At 38.9% G+C, this 25,663-nt stretch overlaps 5 protein-coding genes and 1 long non-coding RNA gene across 11 annotated transcripts; 4 read left to right on the top strand and 2 right to left on the bottom strand.

Moving 5' to 3' along the window:
- The first annotated feature begins 1,466 nt into the window (after positions 1-1,466).
- On the top strand, positions 1,467-3,823 carry LOC116926513 (ufm1-specific protease 2). Its single transcript, XM_032933442.2, has 7 exons — positions 1,467-1,627; positions 1,692-2,343; positions 2,406-2,663; positions 2,737-3,001; positions 3,063-3,211; positions 3,276-3,380; positions 3,463-3,823. Exons 1-7 carry the CDS (start codon positions 1,553-1,555, stop codon positions 3,672-3,674), a joined length of 1,716 nt encoding a protein of 571 aa, XP_032789333.2. The 5' UTR covers positions 1,467-1,552; the 3' UTR covers positions 3,675-3,823.
- A 1,796-nt stretch (positions 3,824-5,619) lies between these two features.
- On the top strand, positions 5,620-9,607 carry LOC116926503 (sodium- and chloride-dependent glycine transporter 1). Of its 2 annotated transcripts, XR_006648702.1 has the most exons (15): positions 5,620-5,825; positions 6,222-6,439; positions 6,581-6,690; positions 6,762-6,800; positions 6,909-7,052; positions 7,118-7,274; positions 7,344-7,476; positions 7,554-7,792; positions 7,866-7,990; positions 8,053-8,239; positions 8,301-8,568; positions 8,640-8,807; positions 8,873-8,996; positions 9,069-9,290; positions 9,376-9,607. XR_006648702.1 is itself a non-coding variant. In XM_032933427.2 (14 exons), exons 1-14 carry the CDS (start codon positions 5,814-5,816, stop codon positions 9,158-9,160), a joined length of 2,016 nt encoding a protein of 671 aa, XP_032789318.2. In that variant the 5' UTR covers positions 5,620-5,813; the 3' UTR covers positions 9,161-9,607. The 2 variants fall into 2 exon arrangements, 1 of the variants encoding a protein (XP_032789318.2); XM_032933427.2 differs by having other exon boundaries at positions 9,069-9,607.
- A 2,212-nt stretch (positions 9,608-11,819) lies between these two features.
- On the bottom strand, positions 11,820-12,400 carry LOC116926604. The gene is made up of 2 exons (XR_004396171.2): positions 12,244-12,400; positions 11,820-11,984 (listed from the first exon to the last, which is right to left on the bottom strand). It is a non-coding gene; the product is annotated as an uncharacterized LOC116926604 (long non-coding RNA).
- Positions 12,401-15,711: 3,311 nt separating this feature from the next.
- LOC116926501 (bestrophin-1) lies at positions 15,712-21,484 on the bottom strand. The gene is made up of 14 exons (XM_032933423.2): positions 20,239-21,484; positions 20,052-20,162; positions 19,573-19,692; positions 19,450-19,501; positions 19,253-19,382; positions 18,461-18,699; positions 18,273-18,377; positions 18,030-18,137; positions 17,670-17,944; positions 17,446-17,606; positions 17,253-17,377; positions 17,040-17,186; positions 16,720-16,980; positions 15,712-16,652 (listed from the first exon to the last, which is right to left on the bottom strand). Exons 1-14 carry the CDS (start codon positions 20,307-20,309, stop codon positions 16,362-16,364), a joined length of 2,196 nt encoding a protein of 731 aa, XP_032789314.2. The 5' UTR covers positions 20,310-21,484; the 3' UTR covers positions 15,712-16,361.
- Positions 21,485-22,261: 777 nt separating this feature from the next.
- On the top strand, positions 22,262-23,174 carry LOC116926585. 5 transcript variants are annotated; one of them, XM_045175857.1, is made up of 4 exons: positions 22,262-22,421; positions 22,497-22,687; positions 22,718-22,801; positions 22,878-23,174. In XM_045175857.1, exons 1-4 carry the CDS (start codon positions 22,407-22,409, stop codon positions 23,158-23,160), a joined length of 573 nt encoding a protein of 190 aa, XP_045031792.1. In that variant the 5' UTR covers positions 22,262-22,406; the 3' UTR covers positions 23,161-23,174. The 5 variants fall into 5 exon arrangements, with proteins under 5 accessions (XP_045031792.1, XP_045031790.1, XP_045031791.1 ...); XM_045175855.1 differs by having other exon boundaries at positions 22,718-22,821; positions 22,880-23,174; XM_045175856.1 differs by having other exon boundaries at positions 22,497-22,733; positions 22,782-22,821; positions 22,880-23,174.
- An 867-nt stretch (positions 23,175-24,041) lies between these two features.
- On the top strand, positions 24,042-25,151 carry LOC116926571 (prisilkin-39). Its single transcript, XM_032933518.2, has 3 exons — positions 24,042-24,192; positions 24,264-24,615; positions 24,795-25,151. Exons 1-3 carry the CDS (start codon positions 24,178-24,180, stop codon positions 25,022-25,024), a joined length of 597 nt encoding a protein of 198 aa, XP_032789409.2. The 5' UTR covers positions 24,042-24,177; the 3' UTR covers positions 25,025-25,151.
- Positions 25,152-25,663: the final 512 nt, after the last annotated feature.

The raw sequence follows: 25,663 nt of genomic DNA, 5'->3' as shown, positions 1-25,663 counted from the left end.
AGACTCCCGGATAAAAACCAATGCCGAGAATCATTACGTGTGTGAATTTTTGTTTCGTTTGGCCGCGTGCCATTTCGACAATAAAGTCACGATCGGCCATCAATGTGTTGCGGTGAATAACGATCATCTAGGCTATAAAAACCTTTTTTTTTTTCCTTCATTTAAATGGGAGTGGCGGGGAATGATTTCCATTCAATATGGTCAAAATCGGCCTGTGAGAAGGCAAACAACAAAAGAAAACTAATTCACATTTTATTTATTTTTTCTCGTAAAGCGGAGATGTAAGAAAAATAGAGGCGTGTTCTCTTTGCCTGCAGCAGTGACAGTTTGCCCCATAATTTTGCCAAACTGTCATTATTATAACTGACGTCATTATGTAAGCAAAGTCATTTGGCCAGCTTAGAGGACACGGACGGAAAAATGCCTAGCCGACATTCAATTTTTTTAAACAACCACACACATTCGATAAAGAGAGAGGGGGGATCGACTTTAAAGTCTGTGGAACACAAAGAGAGAGAAGGCCAACGTATTATTATCATTTTTACCTGCAATTTTAAATTATTTCGAAAGCGGTGCGCAAAGTGTCATAGGTTAAATTCTTTTTCTTTTCTACCTTACAGGGATGGGCTGTCTTCCTCGATGGGCTCTTCGGTCACACGTTTAATAATTGCGCACATTATGTTACATGGATTAATTGGCCAATTAATTGCGCTGCTATGAACGCGAACGTTGCGTGCCGTACGTTTTGTTTCTTACCATCAAACATCAAAGTCAAAACCCTTGAAAAAAAAAAAAAAAGACATGCAAATTTCTAGATTGATGCGCTGCTGCTGTTCAATTCATCCACTCGAGTCCGAAATTTGCATGCCACGTTTTAGAAAAACTCAATAGAAAAAGTGGCGGATGAGAAATGGGCGGTAATGTAACAGTAATTTGTCTCTTTAAGAATTTGCCAGCCATCAGACAAAAGGCCGAGTGATTTTAATTATTAAAAAAAAAAAAAACAACAAAAAAACATTGTTTCACCGCCCTACGATTTATCAAATCAAGCCTGGCCAGTAGTTTTGTAACAGCACCCTGGTGATGGCACGTCGTTGATCATTCACAAGTTGTATTTTCCTAAAGTTCACGTTCCATCCATCAGGCGGATGGCAAAAGCCTGAATAGTGAAAAGCTATGCGGGGGGGTGATCAGAAAATTACTCTTAACTTTTTACCTGGAACATTGGCAAAGTACCAGTAGAAACTCTACAAACTTTGCTTTCCATGTAGAATATTAAACACGGTAACGTCTATCACTAGACGAAAAGAAAACCGTCGAATTTGTAATATTTTAGTGATATCTTGTTCTGCATCAGCTATAGTATATATTGTTGGAATTTTGTGAAAAATTAATTTCCATTTTCTTCTATTCAGACATTCGTTTATTTCTGTCATCGGTCAAACCTGCTGTCGGGTGGGTGGTCTTCTCTCGCAATCACGCAGGCTGACCATGTATTCACGCACTGGTCAACAGGTGGCACTGCAAGTTAATTGACACTTGTCTTCTGGTAATGCAAAAAAAGAAAACGACAACTCACTGCGAGACCATGTCGACCAAAGTCGTCCTATTATCCACTCTTGTCAAGGTAATATTCTAATATCTGGGTTGACATTTGGTTTAATGCATTAACCACATTTCCCCTTTGTTAGCGATTGGAGAGATACCAGGGCGAAAGTGCAGTCTTGTATGGCATTAAATCGGTAAAAACTGTAACGGTCGTGACGTTCCTCAATCAGCAGAAGGTCGATGAAAACTACGAAAACATACTACCTGCTGGGCTAGAGAGAATTGGAGCGTTTGGCCGTTGCCTAGACGAAATTAACTCTGATAACTATATAGCTTTGGTCCAAGATGAAAAGTTAAAGTGCTTCATTCAAGATCAAGATAACTCTTTCAAGAGTGTCCCTTTCAAAACAGTTGACGATGTTGACCTAGCAACACTAAGAGTTGAGACCAAGATCTCTGTTCAGCTTTCATCTAAAGAAGAAGAGACAGACAGATTCCTTGAAAAACTTTTGGACAAGATTAACTCTGATGCTGCTTCGTTTGTGATGGACAAATCTAAAGTTGCACTCTTGTGTAGTGGTGATAAATCAGTACTGTATGGAGCCCCACAAGACGTCAATGTTGAAGAACTTACAACATACATGCAAGATGAAGACGAAGAAGAAAATATCAAGACCAAGAAAAAATCTGTTGTCAAGGATGTTGCACTGCTTTTCAAACTGTACTGGTCAACAGTTTTGGAGGATGCATCTTCAGATGTTCCACAGTGTGCACCCCTAATATACCATCAGAGAAGTAAATGTTTCAACTGAAGTGTTTTAAAACCTTATTTTGATACAGCTATGTCAATTTCTTAGGAAATAGCCATGTCCTCTGTCTCTCATTTGATACAATCTCAGTGGTCCCCTGGTCAGACCCAGCAGAGAACATTGGACCAATCCTTTGCATGGCTATCACCCGCCAGCTGAAACTCATGATGGAAGACTTAAAAGAACAGCTTCGTCACACCTCCATCCGAAATATCGAAATACCCAAAATATTCCATTTCCATCCCGAATCTTTGCAGCATTACGTTACATTAGTGTATCACCCACAAAGGAGCGACCAATCCTTAGGTATTTAAAAACATTTTGGAAATGAAAAGCCAAGGTTATTAAATGTTTATTTATTTTTTTCTCTCTCCCTTAGAGAGTTATCGTAAGGATGTTCACCAATGGTTTGATTTACCACTGGACCGTCCAATCTTCAAACGCGGCAACAAACATTGGTTTGCCATAGATTATGAGAATAGTCGTCAGCTGATCAATACGCATATGGGCCTCAACCTGACTGGTAGCAATGTCTCTTTGGTTCAAGGCAGGTATGCCTACCATCACTACATGCAAGATAATTTCGATGACAACGGCTGGGGTTGCGCTTACAGGTCGCTGCAGTCTATTATCTCTTGGTTTCGGTAGGTTATTTTGATACAAGTTCAGAAGTGAATTACGTAATAATTTGTCGAATTGTTGCAGTCTTCAAGGGTATACAGAACGTACGGTTCCAACGCATCACGAAATTCAGCAGTGTTTGGTGGATATTGGAGATAAACCGCCTAGTTTCGTCAAATCCAGGCAATGGATTGGATCCATGGAAGTATCATTTTGCCTTCAGACGCTTTTAGGTATGTTTTTCGATTAACAATGCGAACCTAAATAAGTTTCTTTCCAAATATTGGAACGATCCAGGTGTTGAATCAACGATTCTTAACGTATCGAGTGGTGCCGAAATGAGTTCTAAAGCGCAGCAAATAGCTGAGCATTTCCGAACGCACGGGACACCCATCATGATCGGTATGTATCCACATTCAAATGGCAACGTTCGCGGCATCTTCCATTCGCACGACCTTAATAATTTTTTACATTTTCATTGCAGGCGGTGGCGTTTTGGCTCACACAATAATTGGAATTGATTTTAAGGAAGATATGGCTGACGCACGATTCCTTATATTAGATCCCCATTACACTGGAGGTGAAGACTTGCGAGTTATACAGAATAAAGGCTGGTGTAACTGGAAACCTTCAAGCTTCTGGAAAGCGGATTCCTTTTATAACATGTGCCTACCTCTCCGACCTACGTCATTTTAGGGAGAAAAATTATGGATATTTATCAAGTTTCCCCCCCTTGTCCGCGGGAAACGTCAAATGTTAAATTTACAGAATGAAGTTTTCATATTGGCTGGGTGCTGTTTTATCTTTTAATAAATCCATAAAGGTGGGGAAATCTATTTGGGTAACCAGACATGTTTAACTAAAAATTTCTTTTTTTCCTCTATTACATCTTTTTTTTTATCTACAGGTTTTGATTTGGTTAGTTAAACAAACAGCTCAAACAGAAGTAAAGGAACGAGAGATTTCGGATTTCTTTAGGCGCTCTTTTTTTTCAGGTCAGTTCTCCTTTTAAACAGTATACGAGCATGTACAATAGTCACAGTCTGTTTGAGTTTGTTTGCGTCGAGCTTTAGTTATGTAGGTGCTCTCTATCAAACGTCCCTTTGTTGGCAGTAGAATTTATCTGGGCAGGTTGAACACAGTATTGGGATCAATAGATTTCGACAAGGCTAAATGTAATATTAAAAACGTAATCTACGATGGAGAAATTGAGGACATCAAATGTCCCTGCTTTTTTCAAAATCAATGACTCGGGATCCAAAAAGATTTGCCGTAAAATTAGATGAGAAATACGTGGGAAAAAAATGAATGGGCATGTCTATTTATTTTAATGGGGAATCCACTAGATGGTGCCATATTAAAGCGACATTTTTATGACTTAGGCGATTCTAGCGAAACGTTTGCGGTTGCAAGTTTCGGATCTGGTTACGTATTTTGTTGTTTTTGTTATTAGTATAACAGACCTTGTTGTTTTCGTCGCTTTATCCAAAATCATATCAGCAAACGTGAACTTCGCGTAAGCAGTCAGATGACCTTCGAAGAGGAGCTTTGCCGCTGATCACGTTCGCCTATTTTTCTCGAGTTGATAATTTTTTTATCAGCTGATGGATTCCGTGCCATCCATTTCGGATGACAAGGGGCTGTAAATCTCTAGCCAGTTCAGGAAAAATTCCAGTTTATCCTTGATTGTAGGTCTTTAAACAATTTCATAATTGATATTGTGCTATACAAGACACATAAGATATCGTGTTCTTTTATGGCGCAAGGATTTTCACATACGATGTTGAAATTCGATGTTTACGGGGTGTCGTGGCATAATTGGACCGAAAAGAAATCCTAAACCTTTAATTGTTTTTTACATTAAGAGTCCCCCTGGACTGGCGAAATTTTAAGGCTGAGTCATTTGAAGCTCTCTACTGGCCTTTCTTTTGTTTTGTCTTACTTTGCATCCGCTTAGACATTCACAGTGAGACACAAAAAAGAGTTAACTTGAGAACGGGCAACCATGGAGTGTCTATTATTGATCCAGCCTCGGGAAACCGGGTCTGCTGCCTCGTTCACGTTTCCACCCCCACTTTTCCTGCCGTGAAAATCTGGGCTTGTCTGGTAGTAACTGGAAATGTCTGGTTTTGTCGACGTTACATCAGCCGGTTCGTGGCTTTCACGTGAGCGTGACTGTAACTTTTTTTTTTTTTGCGGTTTACCAATTTCTCTTATATTGCGACAGTCAAGCCTAAATAGGAGCTTGAATCACCTGAGTAAATAGACAAACGAATTGTAAAGAAATAGAGAAAATGTCTACGTACTAGATAATTTCACTATTTTGGCGCTTCCTTCTTCTATTTAAAACTGACAAAAATCAGCTTGTCTGGTGGCAACCTTTTTTTTTTTTTAAAGGGAAAGTTTAAAAATAAAAGAACCGGTTGAGTAATAGTTAAACCGTGTTGCGACGAGATTGAAATGATCCGGTTTGATAACAGTTTCATTATCAGTTTTTAATGAATTCGACGTGGAACTGATTTCTGCAAAATTCGCAATGCTGTCAATGTATCAACAAGCAAAAAGCAAGTGTAATTTTAACTGTCATCTTCATGAAAATTAGATCAAGAAAAAAGAATAATGACAATGTTTTAAATTTCAGTTCTATTCATCAAATGCAGAAGTTGATCGTTCTGCCATACACTTCGCAACGTGCGCCGATGAGTCGAGCTGCTATAAACTAGAGAACGGGACCGTGAGCGAGCTTCATTCAACGCGCGACTGCCGTCTGGAGCTGACGTATTTCCTGTTTTATTGCCGTTCGCAACTGAACGGATAGGTTTCAATCATTCAGCCATGGTTCACAAGGTAAGACTTAACTTGTAAATTGTTTGTATTATGATATCCGGTACAGCCTTTCGCGTTTATTAAATGCGCCTTATATGGGGATACACGTGTATTTTAAGTTGAGGAAGAATCTGGGAGTATTTTTAGCTGGCCGTGAGGTAACGAATTACGTTAACGAAAAAATCTTCCGATTAGAAGCGCTTTTATTTTGGGTAGTATGCGGATCGCGTAGTGTAGCCGCGGGAGCCGGCAATCGATAGCGGGAAAGTGGGGTATTGCAAAGTGCAGTTTTTTTTTGACGTTCACGATGACCTTTTCATGTGAGCGTGGGTTGATTTTCCCCGAACGCGCGTGTTTCTCGAACATTTAAAAAAATATTAATCTATGGCTATCTTTTAATTCATTCTCATCTTTCAGGATCATTACAAAACCGTGAATGACGATGAAGATGCTCCATGGGTGAAAGAGCCCACGATAAAGATCGTTAACGGTGACCGCAATGCACTCGATCCTGTCATCGTGAAACGTGACGAAAATATCGAGCGCGGCAATTGGTCCAACAAATTGGAATTCATCCTCTCCTGTTTTTCGTACGCTGTCGGTCTAGGCACTATATGGCGGTTTCCTTATCTCTGGTAAGTGCAGTGTGTGATTCTTGTTCCCTCCTTGTTTTTGTGTGGCAGAAAAAGCTTCCGTTTCCTTCCACCAGTATGGGAGCTCAAAACCCCTACGATCATGGTTGATTATATTTCGTGGATTGTTTGTTTTGATTTCAGTTATCGCAATGGCGGTGGAGCCTTCCTAATTCCATATGCCATCATGTACGTTTTTGCTGGATTACCTCTCTTCTTTTTTGAACTTTCGTTCGGGCAATACGCCAGTGAAGGTAAGTCATTGCCATTGAAATAATCCACCCACGTGTCAGTTGCAACTAAATGTGTGGTTTTAAATATCTAGGGCCCGTTAGCATATGGAAAGTAGCTCCGTTTTTCCAAGGTAATGCATTTGAATAAAATGGATAAAGTACTACATTTTCTAAAAGTCGCTGACCTTGCTTGTTGGCGGGCTGTTAGACTGGAATCTTATGTAACATTTTTTAAACAGGAATTGGATATGCAATGTTTGTAATATCTTTCTTGATTGGTATCTACTACAACATGGTGGTCGCCTGGTCTTTCCGTTATTTGTTTGCTTCCATGACGTCTGTTCTTCCATGGACATCTTGTGACAATGTTTGGAATACCAAAAGTAAGCTTAAAATAAAAAAAAAAAAATCTTAATTGATTATTATTATTTTTTTTAATTCTTTTTAGATTGTCGAGATTTTGATATTAAAAACTGTACCTTGCTGGAAGGATTGGTGGATTCTAGTAGAACATGTCACATCAAATCTGAAGTTAGTGATTCTTTCTGGAAAGAACTGGAATTAATGAATACCAACAGCAGACTTCCCGCAGATGAATACTTCCAGTATGGATAAACAAAAGTTCTTTAATTAAATCATTCGTGATGGTTAATTCCGTATTTCTTTTGGAACAGTAAACGTGTCCTAGACATCAGCACGGGCATCCACGATTTAGGTCCAATTAACTGGGAACTAGCACTCTGTCTGCTTCTTGCCTGGGTGTGTGTCTTCTTCGTGCTCCTACGAGGAATCAAAAGCTTCGGCAAAGTAAAAAACAAAGGATTTCTATTTATTTCTCTTTGATTAGTCTCGAAATTTAAATTGATTTGTGTGGATCACTTCAGGCAGTTTATTTTACTGCTCTGTTCCCCTACTTGATCCTGACCATTCTGTTGATTCGCTCTGCCACACTGCCAGGATTCGTAGATGGTATCATGTTTTACCTGACACCCCAGTGGAGTAAACTGACCGAGGCCAGTGTCTGGGGAGATGCAGCCATGCAAATATTCTTTTCTCTGTCGCCCTGTTGGGGAGGATTGATTACACTCGCAAGCTACAACCGTTTTCATAACAACTGTTTCAGGTAATCGTTATTATCAACAGTAGAGCCTTATCTTTGTCTGACGACAATGCTAAACGTAACACTTACTCAACAGGGATGCCGTAATTGTGGCAACTGGTAACGTCTTCACAGCGTTCTTTGCCGGCTTTGTAATCTTTGGTATCATTGGTTTCATGGCATTTGAGCTTGGCACCACCGTAGATAAAGTTGCCACCCAAGGTAATGCATTTTAAAAGTTGACCCACATTTTTTCACCTTAAAAAAATATATATTGTAAACAGGAGCTGGACTTGCATTTGCCGTCTATCCCGAAGCCGTAGCTCGATTACCCATCGCTCCGTTATGGTCAATCCTGTTTTTCGTCATGTTACTTACACTTGGGCTCGGAACGCAATTTACCGTTTTGGAGACGGTTGTTACAACAATCGTTGACTTATGGCCACACAAGCTACGCGGAAAGAATCACAAGTACTTTTCAAACTTGTATGTTTTCGTGAATTTTATTATAATTTCACCTTTCAATATCTAGGTGGGTACTGCTAGCCAGTGCAACTGTCATGTTTCTACTTGGGCTTATAATGTGCACAAATGGAGGCATGTACGTCTTACAGTTGATCGATACATATGCAGCTACGTTTTCCGCCCTGATCGTCGGAATGGCTGAAGTGTGCGTCATCGCATGGCATTATGGTATCGATCGATTCCTTGACGACATCAAACTAATGCTCGGGCATGACGCACCACCACGCTGGTATTGGCGATTCGTTTGGAAATTTTTCACGCCCGTCATCATCGTCGTAAGTTATTTGGTTTTTAGTAAGTAAGTTATGGTTCTTATTTTGATTTTTGCAACCTTGTCCCATGATAGGCCATTTTGGTGTTCACTTTGGTGGACTTCCGAACACTTACGTACGGCGATTACACTTATCCTTTGGAGGCGACTATCGTAGGATTTCTCATTGCGTTGTCTTCTGTGGCCATGGTTCCAATTGTGGCAGTCTACAAGGTTTTCCAATTGGATGGGCCCATTCTAGAGGTGGGTAACTAAGACGTTCTGGTCTCGAGAATTAATGTTAAAACAAGCATTTCGTTCCGTTATAGCGTATTCGAGTTCTTCTGCAACCAAGCAGTGATTGGGGCCCAGCTTTACAAATTCATCGTATCGAGGCTGGAGCTCCGACTCACACCGATTCACAAGTGCCACTGGCTTTACCCAACCACAGATGTATGTAACAAAAGCATTCTATTTTTTCGGCATACTGGTTTTAGTTAATGAGTCGAAATTTCGCAATTCCAGTTGAAGAGTTAGAATTGGAGTTGGCTACGGTTTTGGAACGCGACTCGGAAAGTGATAATTGGATTAATATGAAATGTACGGGACCTAATTAAAGTGACCATCCATCTGTCAACACCCCAGCAAACCCGCATCTATAACAGCTTAGGTTAATTATAGGTTTCTTGTTAAATTTCACCGCGTGAAAAAGGATTGCATCCACGAGTCACACAATCTCAATTATATGTATAGCCTCTCTCCTTTTATTCTATAACCTGATTGTAAATTTATTTGAAATTCAATTTATTCTTCTACTATGTCTGATCGCCAGGCGATACTTCATAGAACCCTGACGATAATGCATGACGTGATACCTAGGCTTACTGAGGCATGCTTTCTTGAAATTCAGCATGGCGTTGTAAGGGGTAAGAATACGTTTTGAATGTGCGTTTAGTGCACTTTACCTTGAATCAAGGTATCGCATGGCGTGACGTTTTTTAAATGTTTGTCACTTGCAGATTCAATGATAAATATCTCGGCGAATACATGTCTAAAACTCGTAATATTAAAATCGAATGAAACAATGGTGGTCTGTAAGAAATTCGTTCAAAATTCAGTGCCTCACTGTTGAAAGTTACAAAGAAATATTTTTAAGTGTGGTTAACGTAAAATCTGGCGCTAAAGTCCTTATCTACTCAAGAGTAGTCCGTATTTAAAGCCCGACCAAGGCCTATGATGATTGCCGGCCGCTATGTTTTAACCCGGACTAGGGCTTTCGTTTACGGCCGACACATTCCTATTTAAAAACCTAGAAGGCAACAATTGGGTATGGACATCTGGTGGATGAATTTCAGACTAACTGAATTTTGACATCCATTAAAATGATACGGCATGGGGTTTGTGTCCAAGTTCAAGTAACAAGTAATCCTTAAGTTTGTTTTCTTGGCAAATTTTTGTGTTCCCATCGATAATTCAGCTATTGACTATGGGTGTGTTATTAACGATCTAGTAAGTTCAGTGTTACGTGTCTGTTGGAAGAAGAACACTTCAAAGGGATTGTTTTGTTTTTTCTGTCTCACAGTTTCCCTTGTCATCAGTTAGGCAAGCTGTTGAACCACAAAATTGTTAGCAGCCCAGGTTTGTCACTTTCCACCATGCTATTGTTTAACGAGAGGTACTCATATTCTGTCTACTACCGAACTAATTGGTATGGTTCTATTGTGCTCTTTCAAGGATGAAACTATTTCAAACTAAAAGCACTAAGGATGTGGACGCTGAAAGAATTGTGAGCATCTTATGTCTGTCAATTTTCATCATATGATGATGGCAATGCCATTGTTCAGTGAGAGGATTCATATTCTACCCAGCAATCTACCCATAAGCTTCAACGCTATCATCTTATTAGGTATTTTAAGTTTCTCTGTTGTTTTAGTATTCTTCTATTGTTATGTAATCACATTTAGGGATGTAATCCCAACATTATGGCTGCCAGCCTTTGTGTTTGTTTCTACGCAAATCGCCGTCCAGACGATTTCCGCATTTTTGTCCTTTCAGACCGCACGCATTAAGTAAATTGTTTTTTCCGTTATGGTTAGATAAAATACATTTCACTTCCTATCTAAAAATGCTTCCTTTTTAGGTAATTCAATAAATTCAGAACAACTATCTTCAAAGCCAACTTCAGGATTTCGGCCTTGCTGTTTTCTTCCTTCGCCTTCGCCTCATCGCTGTCCTCAATCCATCTATCCGTAAGTTCCATTTTATGTTGCTTCAAGAAATTTAAAATGCTCCTATCTCTGTTCTTTAATAGAATAACGTCATGACTTGAACGAAATGACGAATGACGCCATCGCCATCGCTGCCGTCTCGATACCGTCTTCGCGTTTGCCTTCGCGTTTGCCTTCGCCTTCACGTTCACCCTTCACAGAAAAGTCGATCACAATTGGATTTGGTTCAGCAAACAGCCCACGGCGATGGTAGGAGTTCACCGTGGATCGTCCTCGTGGTATTGTTTTGTTTTGCATTGTATCTTGTATGTATAAGTTAACCCGTTGGCTGCCACCCCGTTTGCGTCCCATTTTTTTTGTAGCTTTTAGGGAACCGGGCGCTGTTCTGCCCCATGGCCATGGGGGGAACAGTCGCCGCGCCTAAAGGCTTTGTGCCTTTAGGCGCCGTAGGCAATGCACCAGTAGGGACTTCTCTTTGTCGGTGCGGTGATAGATTCCTGGGGTGTGCATTCCCGGAATGGTTTCTATTGCCGTGCCAGCCCGGACTTGTCTTCGGACAAGTCCCACCTTGTTCGTGATCCTTCAGACGCGATGCGTAGCTAATGTAGTTTAAGCAACCTACGGGTTGCATGGCCTGGCAGCCAACGGGTTAACTTAATTAAGTGTGTATGTTTGTATGTATGTATGTTTATGTATTTTACATTTATATAATATGTATTTTGTGTCATATTAAAATGTGGTGGAATTGTGGGATGGAGGAGGGTCAATAAAACTATTCATGTATATTAACTTTTTTTGTATTTCATTTTATAATATGACAAAAAATAACAGTAACATAATATAACTTATTTCACAAACCTTTCACTTAATCTCGTCGTCACTTGAGTATGTGACCATTCACAGCTGTTAAGCATTCTGCTAGACTTTGTCGTCAAAAGAAAAACTCCAAAGAATCTTCTAAACTAAAGGAGTTTTTGTTGTTCCCGTTTCACAGTAGCCTCCACCATGTGACAAACAGTCTTCAATGAACACAATGGCTAGACCAAAATCTTGAACTTCCTTTTACTTCTTACATGTAAGCTAGCAATTCATCAACACAGGAGCGACACTTAAGATCTTTTATTTACAGTGGCAACAAAACATTTGTGGCATTGCATTCTGTCACAAAAAGGGTCATGTGGCCATCACAGCACATCAGGCACAGTTCTGAGACCTAAAGGTAAAATTAAAATTGTAATACTTTTAATGATCCATTGTAACATTACCTTATGATACATATAGGGAACTAGGAAATTTGTTGGAAAAGAACATTAAGAGCTGTTTTCTTAATAGTGCATTGGTTTGAAAATTGGATGCATTTGACTAAACGAGATAAAAAAAACGTGCTGGCAAAGCAAGCCATGCTTTTACTTCGAACACCTTTGAATAAGTATGTAACAATGTTTATTAGGAATTAGTCAGTGCCATAGTACCTTCAACTAAGTATGAGTTTACTTTAAAGTTGTAAAGCACAAAATGAAAAACGTAGGCTAAATTCCAGGTAAAACCACACGACATCAGGATTGTAATTTTAACAAGAATTAAATGACGCATGTATTCTCCATGGACGCTAAACCAGAAATGAATCAGGTTCTGTCATGTCTTGAAAGTATGCAGCAGTGGCACCATCTACTTTGAAACTCAACTTGAAATCCTCTCACTTCTCCATAAAAGAAGTAAGTCCGACTGTTTTGTAAATTGTATTGTTTTTTTGTAATTGTTGTTGAATTTTGAATCCAAATCGTGTAAATTTTTAACAAAAAACTTGAAAAAAAAAGGAGAAGTCGGGCCTATTTTCCTGTCAGAACTTCCGCTAGATGGCGATGTCAGTGACAGTACTTTTCAAAACAATGGGCAAAATTGAGTTAGTCATACAGTTCGTCTGTTTCGGAAATAGTTAATTTGCTTCAGGAGTGAGGTTGATGTAAGCACGTAAGTTTTTTATTTTTAAAAGAAACTTGGTTTTTATAATTTATAATTTAAAGCGGCTGTAAAGAAGCGAAACAAAAGTTTCAATTCGGGTAGAAGAACAAGGGACAAGTGAAGTGTTTGACCATTAGGAAAAATCTTCTGATTGTATTGTATTGTATTAGGAATGGGTGCTGTGCTGCTTATGATCTTCTGATTCATAATTCTAAAGAACTTGCTTTTATTTTCTAATGTTTAACAATGTTGGTAGTGAAACAAAACTTTGTGCTTTTAAGAGAATCCAAGATCCCTTTCCCAAATGGAAAGAGACTTTGCTGTACACAAACATGTCTACTAAACACATTAAGTTCTCGTGTGATTGATTATAGTTTATTTTTAAATCTTACTACACATTTCCCAGATGTAGATTGATAATTATAGAGAATTGAAAGAGATTGCACTTCGTAAATTTTTCGAACCTTTTCCTTGCAAAAATTCTTCATTAGGCTTTTGTAGTTATATCATTGTTGTCTAACTTATGCAACCAATTGAGGCACTGCCATGGTTGACGGCATCTAGTTGTATTTGTAGTCTGTGAAAAGAAAATGAATATAAGTATTATGAAATAACAAATAGCTAACCTGTGTATCCTTGAATTTAAGTCTAGGGGTGATATATTGAACATAGTTAGATTAGTAGTTGATTAGTAGTTGATTAGTAGTAGATAGTTAGATTAGTGGTTGAGTTGCAGTTGATAAATTTGATTCCACTGTTTATTCTTGCTTTTGGTTGATATATACCATTCTCATGTGTAGTTTAGTTTATTAGCCAATGAAAAGTCTGTAAAGGGAACAATATGTCATCCGTTTACCTTGGAAATGTTCATTCAACAATATAATTCTACGTGTATATAGCCTATGTATATTTACACCTAAATGTACACAAACCTCAAATGACAAAGCGAAACAGTGAGCTCTATAATGTGACTCATGGCTCTGTGGTTGAGCATTGGCGAAGTATGCTGTAAAGTAAAGGTTCGATTCCTTACAGAGTCTAGTTGAAATAAAATATGATTTATTCCGATATTGATCGAATGTCAAAATGGCACTTTCAAATAGTGTTCAAATGAATAAACTTTGGCAACTGAAAATTGTGACAGAAGTTCAAATCAAATCACTTAGTCTGTATGGGTAAACATGTAAATCCACGTACTACAAGGAAGTTTCAAGAAGACACAGTCGTAGTTCAGATTAATCGTAATAGGTTAAGTGCATTGCACAAGAAGAAATACAAACCAATAAATCAGAACAAAAACAAGTTTTTGAAAAATTTGTTTAACTATTTTGTATTGAAATTTAACCTTTAAATGAGGTAGGGGTAAACCCTACCTCAATTGAACCGAACCCCCGGGGAGATTACCCGGGGAGTGGCTAAGAGAAGCCGGAAAAGGATGGAAGGTTTCGGACAAGTTTTTACGTGAGCGATTAACCGTTATTCGGATTTGTGGGTAGCCTCTTCGCCCTCCAATGATATCTCAGAACTTGAGGACCCCCACGTCCCCTTTCCGGACAGCGCACTCACAACCTTTACTGCTGATCACAGTAGGGGCATGACCCCCTACGGGCTTATTACGAGTCAAGGGGAAACGGGGCCACAGAAAAGAAGGGAGCCCAGATATGCACTTCAATTTATAAAAATTTTAATATTTTATCTTCGGGACGGAGCAGCAACCAACGGTAATGTGCAAGTTGCTTTCTTCTAACATCTCTTTCCTTCTGCAATTTTCTGACATGGGCAAATATAGTTACATACAATTTTTGGTAGTCAGTTGGCAAAATTTGATCACGAGATCTGGAATGAATAGAAAATGTAAATCAAAAGGCACTTGAATAGGCATAGAACATTTGTGAGTACCACCACATATGAAAATCAATGTGGAGATATTCCCATGTGCTTGCAACAGTTATGGTTTTACAGGTATCTGGCCTCAACCAGAAGTCTCTCCCATTTTACTATAATTATTTATCTAGATGAGGAAGAAAATGGCAAACACAAATTTAAATAAAAATCATACCCATTTTGATTTAAGCCCTTGTTCAAAGTACTCACCAATGTGAAAAAACTTCTGCATTTGCTTGGGTTATTGGAAAAGTAGTTGAAAATGTTCAAAAAGATTTTCAGCTCCCATAAAAGGAAATTCAGCTTTTTTCCACCGTCAATGAGAATGCTAATTTTACAATTGATTATTAACATTGAAAATAATACATTATACAAGTACATAATAAACTTTGCCAATGAAGAAATGCTGAGGTTTAATTTGTCGTACCCATCATCACTTGCTCCATTCCTTTGACTTTTTAAATGTAAAACCACTGAATCTGTATGGGTGATAGTGAATGCAGATAAAGAGCTTGCAATGATCCAACATGAGCCGACAGAAAGACTTCCAAGAGTCTTGCCAAGATAATAAAAAAGGCAACAGCTTTTGGAGTAGGTTCTCTATCACTTCATCAAGATTTCTAAAACAATATAACGAAATTTTAAGTTAAAAACTCTTCAATAGTCAGATTAATAATAAGAAAACCTTTTTGCAAGTTTCAGTGTAAAAAAAAACAGCACAACGGTTCTCAATTCAAACCAAAATTCTCATGGTATATCGTCAGACGGTGTTGGTGTGCATTGTTTAGGAAAATTTTAGGAATGATTTTATACGACGAAATGCATTACCGTTCTGTCTTACCTTAGTGACATGACATGTCAACAACATCTTGTTGCCAAATCTATTTAAATGGGTTTCTGATTATTGTAGCAATTAGCATTTTTGGCCTTAGAAGTTAGAACTGAAGAAAACACGACTTCTACATATGAGGTAATTTACCCTTCATCGACGCTGACATCGTGACATGGCATTCTGCTTCTGAATCTCCAGCGGTGAATCAAAAAATGACAACGCTGTTCTTTGATTGCTTCGTTCTCTCTAATGGTGAAACACGGAAAGGTAAATTTTTTATTGTCAACCAATATTGAAATGCGCAGGGTTACGGATAGAATTATAAGACGTCTTAACGGTGATTTCAGAAGGGTACGTTCCCTCCTGTTTTTGCACGTACTTCAGTATGTAATCCTTAAGTTTTCCTATGCATGCATATACATAACTTATATATGTAAGCTTCAACAATAGGGAAAAGATGATCGTGTTAACGTACTTTTAGAAACACATACCAGCATGATACAAGGTTAGATCAAAGCATGGAAGACACGAAAACTAGGAACGCCGCAAAAATGCCGAAATAAAAAATCAACAGTATGCGCTTTGCACTTTTGAAGAGCTTCTTAAAATATGTGCACGATTTTTGACCTATTTAATGCTTTTAAAATGATGTTATAATTTAAAACTCATAGATTCTTAGTTTGTTCAACAGGTTGTAGGGTAAGGTGAAACAGAGTATTTTTGTGTTCGGATGACGTGTCAGGTATCCATCATGACGAAAAAAAAAATATATAAAAGATTCAGAGAACTATAACTAATTCAGGGAGTCATAATCTGTACAGTAAGGGCAGTAGGGCAAAAGTGAAGTCTTAGTATGAACACGGAATGCTTCTTCATCTAAATAAAATGGCAGTTATGATAAGCTAAGTTACATTATTTATCCTCCTGCTTTTCTTCAATTGAAACTGATTCAACCGAAGTTGACTCATGGCGCTCGCCTTGCTCATCGATTGGCTCTAGCTCTGATACCTCACGTAGACTGTCTTTATGCGTTCTTGCTGCAACTACTAGAGGCGGCCGCATAGATGAACCATTTGAAATAATCGCAGCAATGTCACTTGTGATCTCCTCTGTGGGACCGTCCTCTTCTTCTTCGGCCAAAGGTACAACATGGATTTTCTTGGGAGGTGCTGCTGCTTTCGACGTGGAAGCTCGATCAGTTTGCTACACATAGTATATTATTTAATATTTATACTGTATAAAACACTAATAAAGTAAATAAACAATTTACCGATGCATCCGATCCCATAAAAAAGGCTACTGGAGGGACCCGAGTAATCCTTGGAGATCCCTGTGGGCTATGAGAGAATTTCGGCAATAGTTTTGGACTTGATTTATTCGCCGCTAGCAATTGCTTGTGTCTTGACATTGGCGAATTTTGAGCTGATGCGGTAAGAGGCGCCGCAGGAGATGGCGCATTGCTTGCAATTAGCGGTTCGTCTTCGGTGTCTGAGATAACGAAGGATCCCATAGGTTGTTCGACACTCAAATTCTAGAAAAAAATTTATTTCTTCATCTGATAAGAAAATATATTTTACTTTTTATTTTCACCTTGCCAAATTTGCTGCGCCTTTCATTCGCTTTCTTCAGATTTAATGGGGGGAGTTCCTTAACGGCAGGTGGATTTCCTATAGGAGTGTTAACTGGAGTTGAGGATCCAGAATCAATACTCAGATCAGACATCTTGAATATATCTTCCTATCAAAGGGAAAAAAAATGTAATACAATTTCAAAAGATGAATTTGGGCCGGCACGGAACCCTACCTGTGGTCCAAAAACTATCGGAGAATGTGGACGGCTAACTCCAGTTGTACTGTACCGGCTGTTACTACGGTTAAATCCCGGTTTACGAGTATATCCAGATGCGATGGATACATTGCTTCCCATAGCTTTATGGTAAAGAACAGAAAACTGATTAAAAACAAAATCAATCAATAAACATGTGCAAAATATATACTGTTATCTCTCTTGAAAACTTTCTGGAAGACAGACATAACAGATGGTGCTTTGTGCGACATTCGGAGACGAGATGTGCTATTGAACGAATTTGGTGCCTCGGACTGCAAAGACATTTGACGCTGAACTTTCTTCTTAGTGCTTCGTCCCTTAACCGGTAATCTATGATAAATTGCACGTTTAGAACTTTAAACATAACCAATTCTACTGAGCAAACAATCCTACCCTGCCTCTCCGCCATCTTCCGGTGAGATTCCTTCGTTTTCCGTACTTTGGTCTTCACTTTCTTCATCCAGTTTGTGAAGCTGTGACGACGAAGGGAATATATCTTTCTCGTAAGCTGTCATCGCCAAATGAGCCGTTGAGCCCATATGAGGAGACGTGCGGAAAGCCTGAGATGCAATCGTATGTGGCAGTTCTTGCGGCATTTCATCCCAGTACTGATCGCGTAGTAGTTCCGGATGCTCGTTGTGCATTTCATCAACGATCAAGTAAGATACCTAAAATGTTTTGTGGTGTTTGGAATTCGATAATGGGACAGCTATTCAGTTGAATCATTCTCAGAACTTGTTTCGATTTACATACCTGAAGATTTCGATCAATTAACCAGTTGGTTTCAAAATCGTCGTCGTCTTCGCCAAACGGGTTGACCAAACTTTCGGCCACTTTAAGCCAACCCATGTAAAAGAAAAACTAGACACAAACAACATAAAACGAGAAATAAGTTTAGCTTACGGTCTTATCGGTGAAGAAAATGGGACAATGAAAAGATTCAACTTGACATTCTGGAAATTGAAAAAGGATAAGAAAAATGCAACATAACCATACCTGGAGAAATGCAAATACCGGGACGTACAAGTCTTTCTGCTCGCCAACTAGTTGGCGACCCATTAGCGTGGCCATAAAGAAAGTATAAACTGCCAACGTTACAACCTGAAAGACCAGAGATAGTTAAAATTCTCTTATGATCAATTTGTCATTTTTTTTTCAAGTTGCTAAACAACAAACTACTAAACCTGAGTGTAAACCAACGGAACAGGAACCCAGTCGTAACCATTAAGCGCACCGCACTTGGACCGGAAGGAACACAGTTCATCGAGTATAGTTTTGACAGCAAAATCATCACGTATCCGCCCTTCCCTGCGGGCTCTTGTGACGATCGATCCAGCCCAAACGAGTGGCATCCAAAACTTACTATAACGCGAGCGAGCGTTAAGGTCATCAAAGATTTTCTTTTCGTTGGGCAACAGTATACCTGTAAAAAGAATAGTCCATAACGTAACGCATTAGGTCATGTTTTTCTTTTAGTCTAGGAAAATTGGTGGCGACATAATGTCTGTCCACCTAGACTTAGTTCACAAACTCCAACTGCTGTGAAAAAAAAAAATATATATATAAATGATTACACAAGTCGGACACTTCGTCAGACTCCGGAACTGTTTACGACCCTAAAAAGTAACGTGATCTCGATAAGCAGAGGCCGGCTAGTCTATTTACACAGGCCCTGGCTCACATCCGGTCCGAAGTTATCTTAGCTATTAAATGCTTTCTAATGGTAGTAGCGGTATGTCACGAAATTGCACGGCTAGGCTTTCTTGCGTAACTACGGGAAATACGAAGGGTGGGAGTCCAACTGCACGCAAAACGCTCGTTTTCTGTTTACCTTGTCTGCGGCCATGCATGCACTTGTGACCGATACGGACCTAACTAGGTTTTGGGGCTTCTGAGCCTTTAAGATGGGGATCAATCCATCAGTTCAAAATCCAGGTATAAGGTCGATGGTGCTTTAAAATAAGTTAAATACATACCAGCTTCAACAAGGTGATCGAGCGTTGGGAATCGTTTTTTGACCCGCGTTGAGACCATTGACAATATCATGACGTATGAAAGATTGACGTACCGCATGATAGTGCGTCGCATCATTCGACACCGCTCGTCCTAAAAATCCCACAGAACAAAAGGTTATCTTTCAGCGTTAACAAATAAAGAAACTGTGCTTTGTTACCTGACCGGGAATCGAGTTGGATATAAATATTGCAAGAGTATCAGTTCCAGGGCTACATAAATAAGTTTATTAGAATACAATTACATAGCTCAAGTTGTAACTTGTGTAAAGCATGTTACTTACATGGCCTGGAACATTTCCCACCATCGCTTCACTACTAGATTGACATAAAAGCCAAGGACGAACGACAATGGGATGAGATCAGAATACTCTAAGCAATGTTTGGCTATCTTCTCAAATTGTCTAGAACATACAAAATACTAGATCTAGCTTTAAAGTTATTAAAAAACATTGTTTCAAAAACCAAACAGCCTTCATCTTTCCAAGCTACAAGCATACCAATATCCAAATTTCATTGACTCAAAAATACCACAATAGCTTTATGGCAGTCTTCCTTCAGGCCATTTTACAATCTGATGTACACTTTCTAGCTCAAGGGCTAAACAAATTATGAATGAATATATACTCTATGCAAGCTACATCCTTTGTTCTAGTTATCAAAGAAAAATCCTTGCTCTAAAGAAATTTCTCCCTCTAGCAGTATCGATTCATTACAGACTGAAGCAACAAAATTAATATAAAATATAAAGTTGGTTTCTTACAACTGTCCTGGTTCATCCAAAGCAAAAAGGTAGACAAAGTACAACGAATAGTACAGGAGAATGTAAACAGCCAGATTTGGCCATAGTAGCTTATAAATCGAGCCTTTCCAACTGTTGAAAGGAAAAAAAAATGATTATCATTAAGAGAACAAAAGGAATAAATGGTAAAGAAATGTTTTGATTTTACCAGAAAAGTAGTTTCCAAAAACATCCAAGCCCTGTGCAAGTTGCAACTTGTGCTGTATAAGTGATGGTCATAGTGAACCGAGAAGGAGATCATGAATAATTCTTAAACAAAAGATGAAAGTAACAACCACCGTAGCACCACGTTTCTGTTCAGACTGTTAATACACAACCACACTGACACGGGACAAAAATCCCAACTACAAGCACAGAGCTGTTTGACTCAAGCCAAAGTCTGAAAGTTGCGCCATATCCAAAAGCCCCCCCATACGTAGCCCCTCCTCTTTAACCCAAGGCTAAACAGTCGGCAATTTTGTTTATTTCTAAAAATATTTCCTGACGGATGCAGGGAAATTGTTACAGTAGACCCTACCCACAAAATTGTGTAACCAAAAATCACAAAAAACATCCGTTTAAATCATGCGTTTATAAAAAACGATACGCTCAAAGGCTCTTCGGGCATTAATTCCAAGCAAGACGCTGAGGTGCACACGCGTCCATTCAATTTTTCAAACTATGAATAAAAATGTACATGAAAGCAACAGGTGGATCTATTTTCCAACAGTAAGTATATGAAGTAATAAACGATCACCTTATCCAAGCCCCTGCTATAGGTCCTTTTTAGGCTGGTTGTGTCGACAAAATAACAAAACTACCACCCAATGACGTGCATTTCCTTTTGGCATTTGCATGTTCCTAAGCCAGTTGACTGACATGAACCTTTTAACTTACCCGCCTAGAATACTAATGTTTTCACCGAAAAAAGAAAATGTTTCCTTGGCAACTGACCATTTTGGCATTACATCCAAAGAGAAATCCCAGTAAAGTTTAAACCTGCCAAAAGCCAATTGTAAATCGCATATTGAAATAATTTTTTTTTTCAAATGTGAGACGTTCTGTCTACCTACACGCGACGCAATACGGTTGAAGAAAAACAAACAACATAAAAGCGGATGCCACAGCTGGTATTGCGATAACAGTTTCCGTGCCAGCATATTGTTGCTGGGGGGATAAACCTTCAAAAATCTTAGGGCTTTTGCATTTTTATTTGATTATTTACTGCGTGCATGATTTGTACGAATAAATTGACACATTTCTAACAGATTTGCGGTTTGCTTAAAACAGGTTTCGTTAATTTTTATCTATTGTATACGGATTGATAACTACACTTAGTCACTATCTCCGCAAAGCCAAACCTTTTATTTTCTCCTTGGGGCAGTGGAGTGGCTCTCACGATTATCGTGACACCCGCTTACGCTGTTCCACCATCTCCTTTGTGCGCCGAAGGAAACCGAAACTGTGACATAAGACAGCTAAATTCTCCCTTTAAACTGATTGCAAGTGTTTTCCCACTATTCCTAAATAACTTGTCAAAAACTGGATAAAGACGATGCACTTACTGGATCAAAATTCAAAAAAGCTGCAAGACTTGTATCAAAAAGAGAACGACGTTTCAAAAGAGAAAGATTAATCGAGGGTATTATGCAGAACATGGGCGGCTTGCTTTGCATTTTTCAGATGAAACGTGTGTGAAAGTCCCGCATGACAGTGATGGCAAAGCGCCAAGAAAGAATTTCAAATACCACATCATTTTCTGATGAATAACATAATCAAACAGTCACAATGCGGCTTTTTGTAAATTAATTTTAAGGACAGAAAAAATTCTTTTCTAATTTTTGTAGGATTAAATGCGTTTAACAAAAGAATTTTAAAAAAAATTTGGGACGGCTATTCGACCGCTATTCTGAAATTATTTTCAACGCGAATATTGGATAATGATTCTTTAAAATATGCCTTTACAGAAACCGCAAGCGTTCCAGTCGATGGATTGTTCCTTCCAAACGAAAAGGAAACCTGCAAGGAAAGGCGTACCCTGTTTAACTAGGACTAAAATTATTCGAAAGTTATTGCCTGTCTTCACCACAGACTCATATTTTTATGCAACGTTTGGGTTCGTTGAGAAAACAAAATTTCGCCCCCACCAATTCGCCTTTTCATTGTGGTTGATCTCATTTTCGGCCATTCGACCATTTCACTCGTCCTCCAAAAAGCTGAAAAAATGAATATAAAAGGGCAGTCTTTCGCAGTTTTTCAAACGTCGACCGTCAGCTCTCAACACTGCAATCGACAACTATTCCTCAAACTACACACATCTTTTTCTTGTCATTCGCAATGTCTGCTTTCAAGGTACGTAGTTTACGTTAAGTCGTTAAACTTTGTCATAACCTTTTCCCCTGGCTTCTCGGAAATCTATTTTCATAGATCACGCTCATCGCTCTAGCTTCGCTGGTGGTGGTAGTCACGGCTTTTAATGAGGATCTTTCGGGAGACATGAAACTGTCAGAGACGAAACACAGAAGGTATTACGGGAACAACAACGCTGGCTACAACAGTTACGGATCTGGTCACGATGTCGGATATGGACAAGTGCTGGGATATAGACAATCACAGGGGTACGGATACCCACAAGTACAATCACAGGGGTACGGATACCCACAAGTACAATCACAGGGGTACGGATACCCACAAGTACAATCCCATGGATACGTACAATCCCATGGATACGGACAATCCCATGGATACGGAGGTAAAGGAAAGCGGTAGATCCAGGAGGGTAACACCTGAACTGTTCTGGTAATATCTAGGTAATCCAGGGCAATCCACCTATGGCACAGGATATGCCCACGGCAGCGTTACGGCAACACACAACAATATGGTTATCCAGGACAATCCAGCTATGGATCAGGATATGGTCACAACAGCGGATACGGCAATCAATATGGAAATAGCTATCAAAGTGGATACAGCAACCAATACTATCGAAATGATTATGTTGATGATTATGTTCATAGGGGCTTATTTTAGATTAACATTAATCGTAATAGTAAATTATTTTCGCAAAAAAATCTCAAAAGAAATAAACTGATCCACCTTTGAAAACCAACGTATGATTATCTAAAAATGTGTTTTGCCATTGAAAATTTGTCTGGTCAATTCTATTCGTTACAAAGTACTTCGTGGCACCAAATGAAAAAATCATGCTATGAGTTAACAAAGGTGGGACTTTGAATGAAAAATAAAAGGATTTATAACAACAACAAAAATTTAACGATCATCCCATTCCTTCTCCGGTTACAACTAGATTGCAATAAAAGTTTTTGTTGGAATTTTAGCGGTAGTTTACCCTTCCAATTACAAAAATCGTACATCGAGAAAACTTTCCGAGGATGGACAGTTTTTTCTTTTCTTATTAAGTTACGTCATAAAAAGGTTTTAATGCAGCGACTGTTTAGGAACGAATTCTCAAATATTCGTTAAATTCTTTAACGGCCTTTTGATCCATCATGGAATAGGACACACAATTCACAGCTATCAACAAATTATTTCAAGCATAAACCTTAAAAAAAAGGGGGGAAGATAATCAAGTAATAAAATACCAATTTCAAGAATATCTATGACTTGAAATCGGCTTCTTTTGCTCTGATAATATCAGTCCGTGTCAGTCAAGCGGGACGCCCATCCTCCTTCAGAATACTACATTCATCAAGAAAATAGGTCTATGCCAACCAACGCCCAAGTTACATTTTCAGGTGAGGCAAAACATGAGTTCAGATTTCAGGTGTGTCTCTGTCACCTTCGCAGATTGTTTGACGAAACACGCTTAATGCAAGATCAAGATCAATGATGCGTTAAGAAAACCAAGTTTTTCCCGTGCATATTCGATCAAGTAAACCACCGTTACTTTCTTGTTGGCATTGGTCTACTTTTTTAAAAATACTTTTCAGCAGTGTCTTTCAATTTGTCCCTCAGAAAAATATAAAAGAGCTTCTTATCGAGATTCAAAGCAACTCCGTTTCGGCAGTTCTTTCTTCAAGACGGACGCAAGTAAAACGATCGTGCAACCATTTACAGTAAAGTAATAACATTCCCAATCGTAAAAGGAATGTCTGCTTTAAAGGTAGGACAATTTAGATTGATTTAATAGAAACCTTCCATGTAGAATTTAAAAAATTGCTTATCGGTCTGTAGATTACGGTAATCATTTCAGCAGTGATAGTAATAGCAGCTTGCGCTGAGAATCCATCCGGCAGAGATGATTTAAGTCTGTCGGAGACAAAGAGAAGGAGGCATCGGCAGTACGCAATCTACGGCCGAGGTGGTTACGGTGCCCATATCCAACATGGCTACAGCCAAAGTCAGCATGGATACGGTCACATTCAACCTCACTATGGTCAAATTCAACATGCGTACAGCCAACACAATGGATACGGACAACCTAACGGATACGTACAAGTTGCTGGGTACGCTCGAGGACATGGCCAAACAAATGGCTATGGCTACGCTCTAGCACACACACACGGTCAACTTAACGGATACACGGGTATGAAAAATGAAGTCAAACAACCAACTGTCGAGTCTATGATAAATAACGAGCATTACGTTGCCATTTCCTCTGCCACAATCAAGGAAGCAACAATAGATATAGTCACGAAGTCCTTAAGAATTAAAAATTCCTTGAAAATTCGATTGTGAACTTTTATTGCAATTTTCTCTGTTTAGGCCATAGCAGAGGATATGGTCACATTGAATTTCGTCCAACTATACAGAGATACGGCTATGAAAGTGACTACGGATATCAAAATGCCTATGGCTATCCAACGGGTTACGAATCTGACGAAACGCACAGCTACGAGACCAAAGGTGAAAATTCAAATACGTACGAAGAAAAGAAGAAGGGATATGACTCGGCAGAACAAACACATCACCCAGCCAAAAAGCGAAAAATCTAAAACTTCCAATAATTATACGAAAGGACAAGATTCCCACGATGAGAATGAATACGAGATGAAAAGCGCAGAAAAATCGAAGGCAAACAAAGGCTACAAAAATTCGAAATCAATAAAAAAATCCGACAAGGAAAAGAAATACAACAGCTATGTCAACGATCTTTGATCCAAAGGTACGGACATTTCCTCTATGCTTAAAAAAAGGCACTTAACAGAAAGATGAAACCTTTCCAGAAATCATTAATCAAATTCAAACTCACGTACTAGGGCACGATAACTGAGGTGCTGACCGTAACGGATATGACCACTCTGACTTGCTTGACTTGGAAAACATGGGAAAAACCGGAGATTGTATTTAACTCATAAACACTATAACCTGTACTTATAGTATTTGATGAGATAATTTAAAAATAAAGATATTCGTTTGAAATAAAATCGATCTTTGATTCCTTTAACTTACATCAGTTGCGATTAAAGGCGATAAAAGGCCAGCATCCGAAATTCAACGTCGAAATACCGAGAGCCCAGGCTCAAGTTGAAAAGCACAGCCGCAAACCATTAAACAAAAAAGAGCAGATAAAATTCTACCAAGTCGTGTGAATGTTTTTACGCATCCCTAGTTTTCGCTTTTCATAAATTCCC

This window comes from Daphnia magna, linkage group LG7 (assembly GCF_020631705.1).
Source record: "Daphnia magna isolate NIES linkage group LG7, ASM2063170v1.1, whole genome shotgun sequence".
Classification (NCBI taxonomy): domain Eukaryota; kingdom Metazoa; phylum Arthropoda; class Branchiopoda; order Diplostraca; family Daphniidae; genus Daphnia; species Daphnia magna.
The sequence above is the reverse complement of the archived record's forward strand: the minus strand, read 5'-3'. Positions and strand labels throughout refer to the sequence as shown.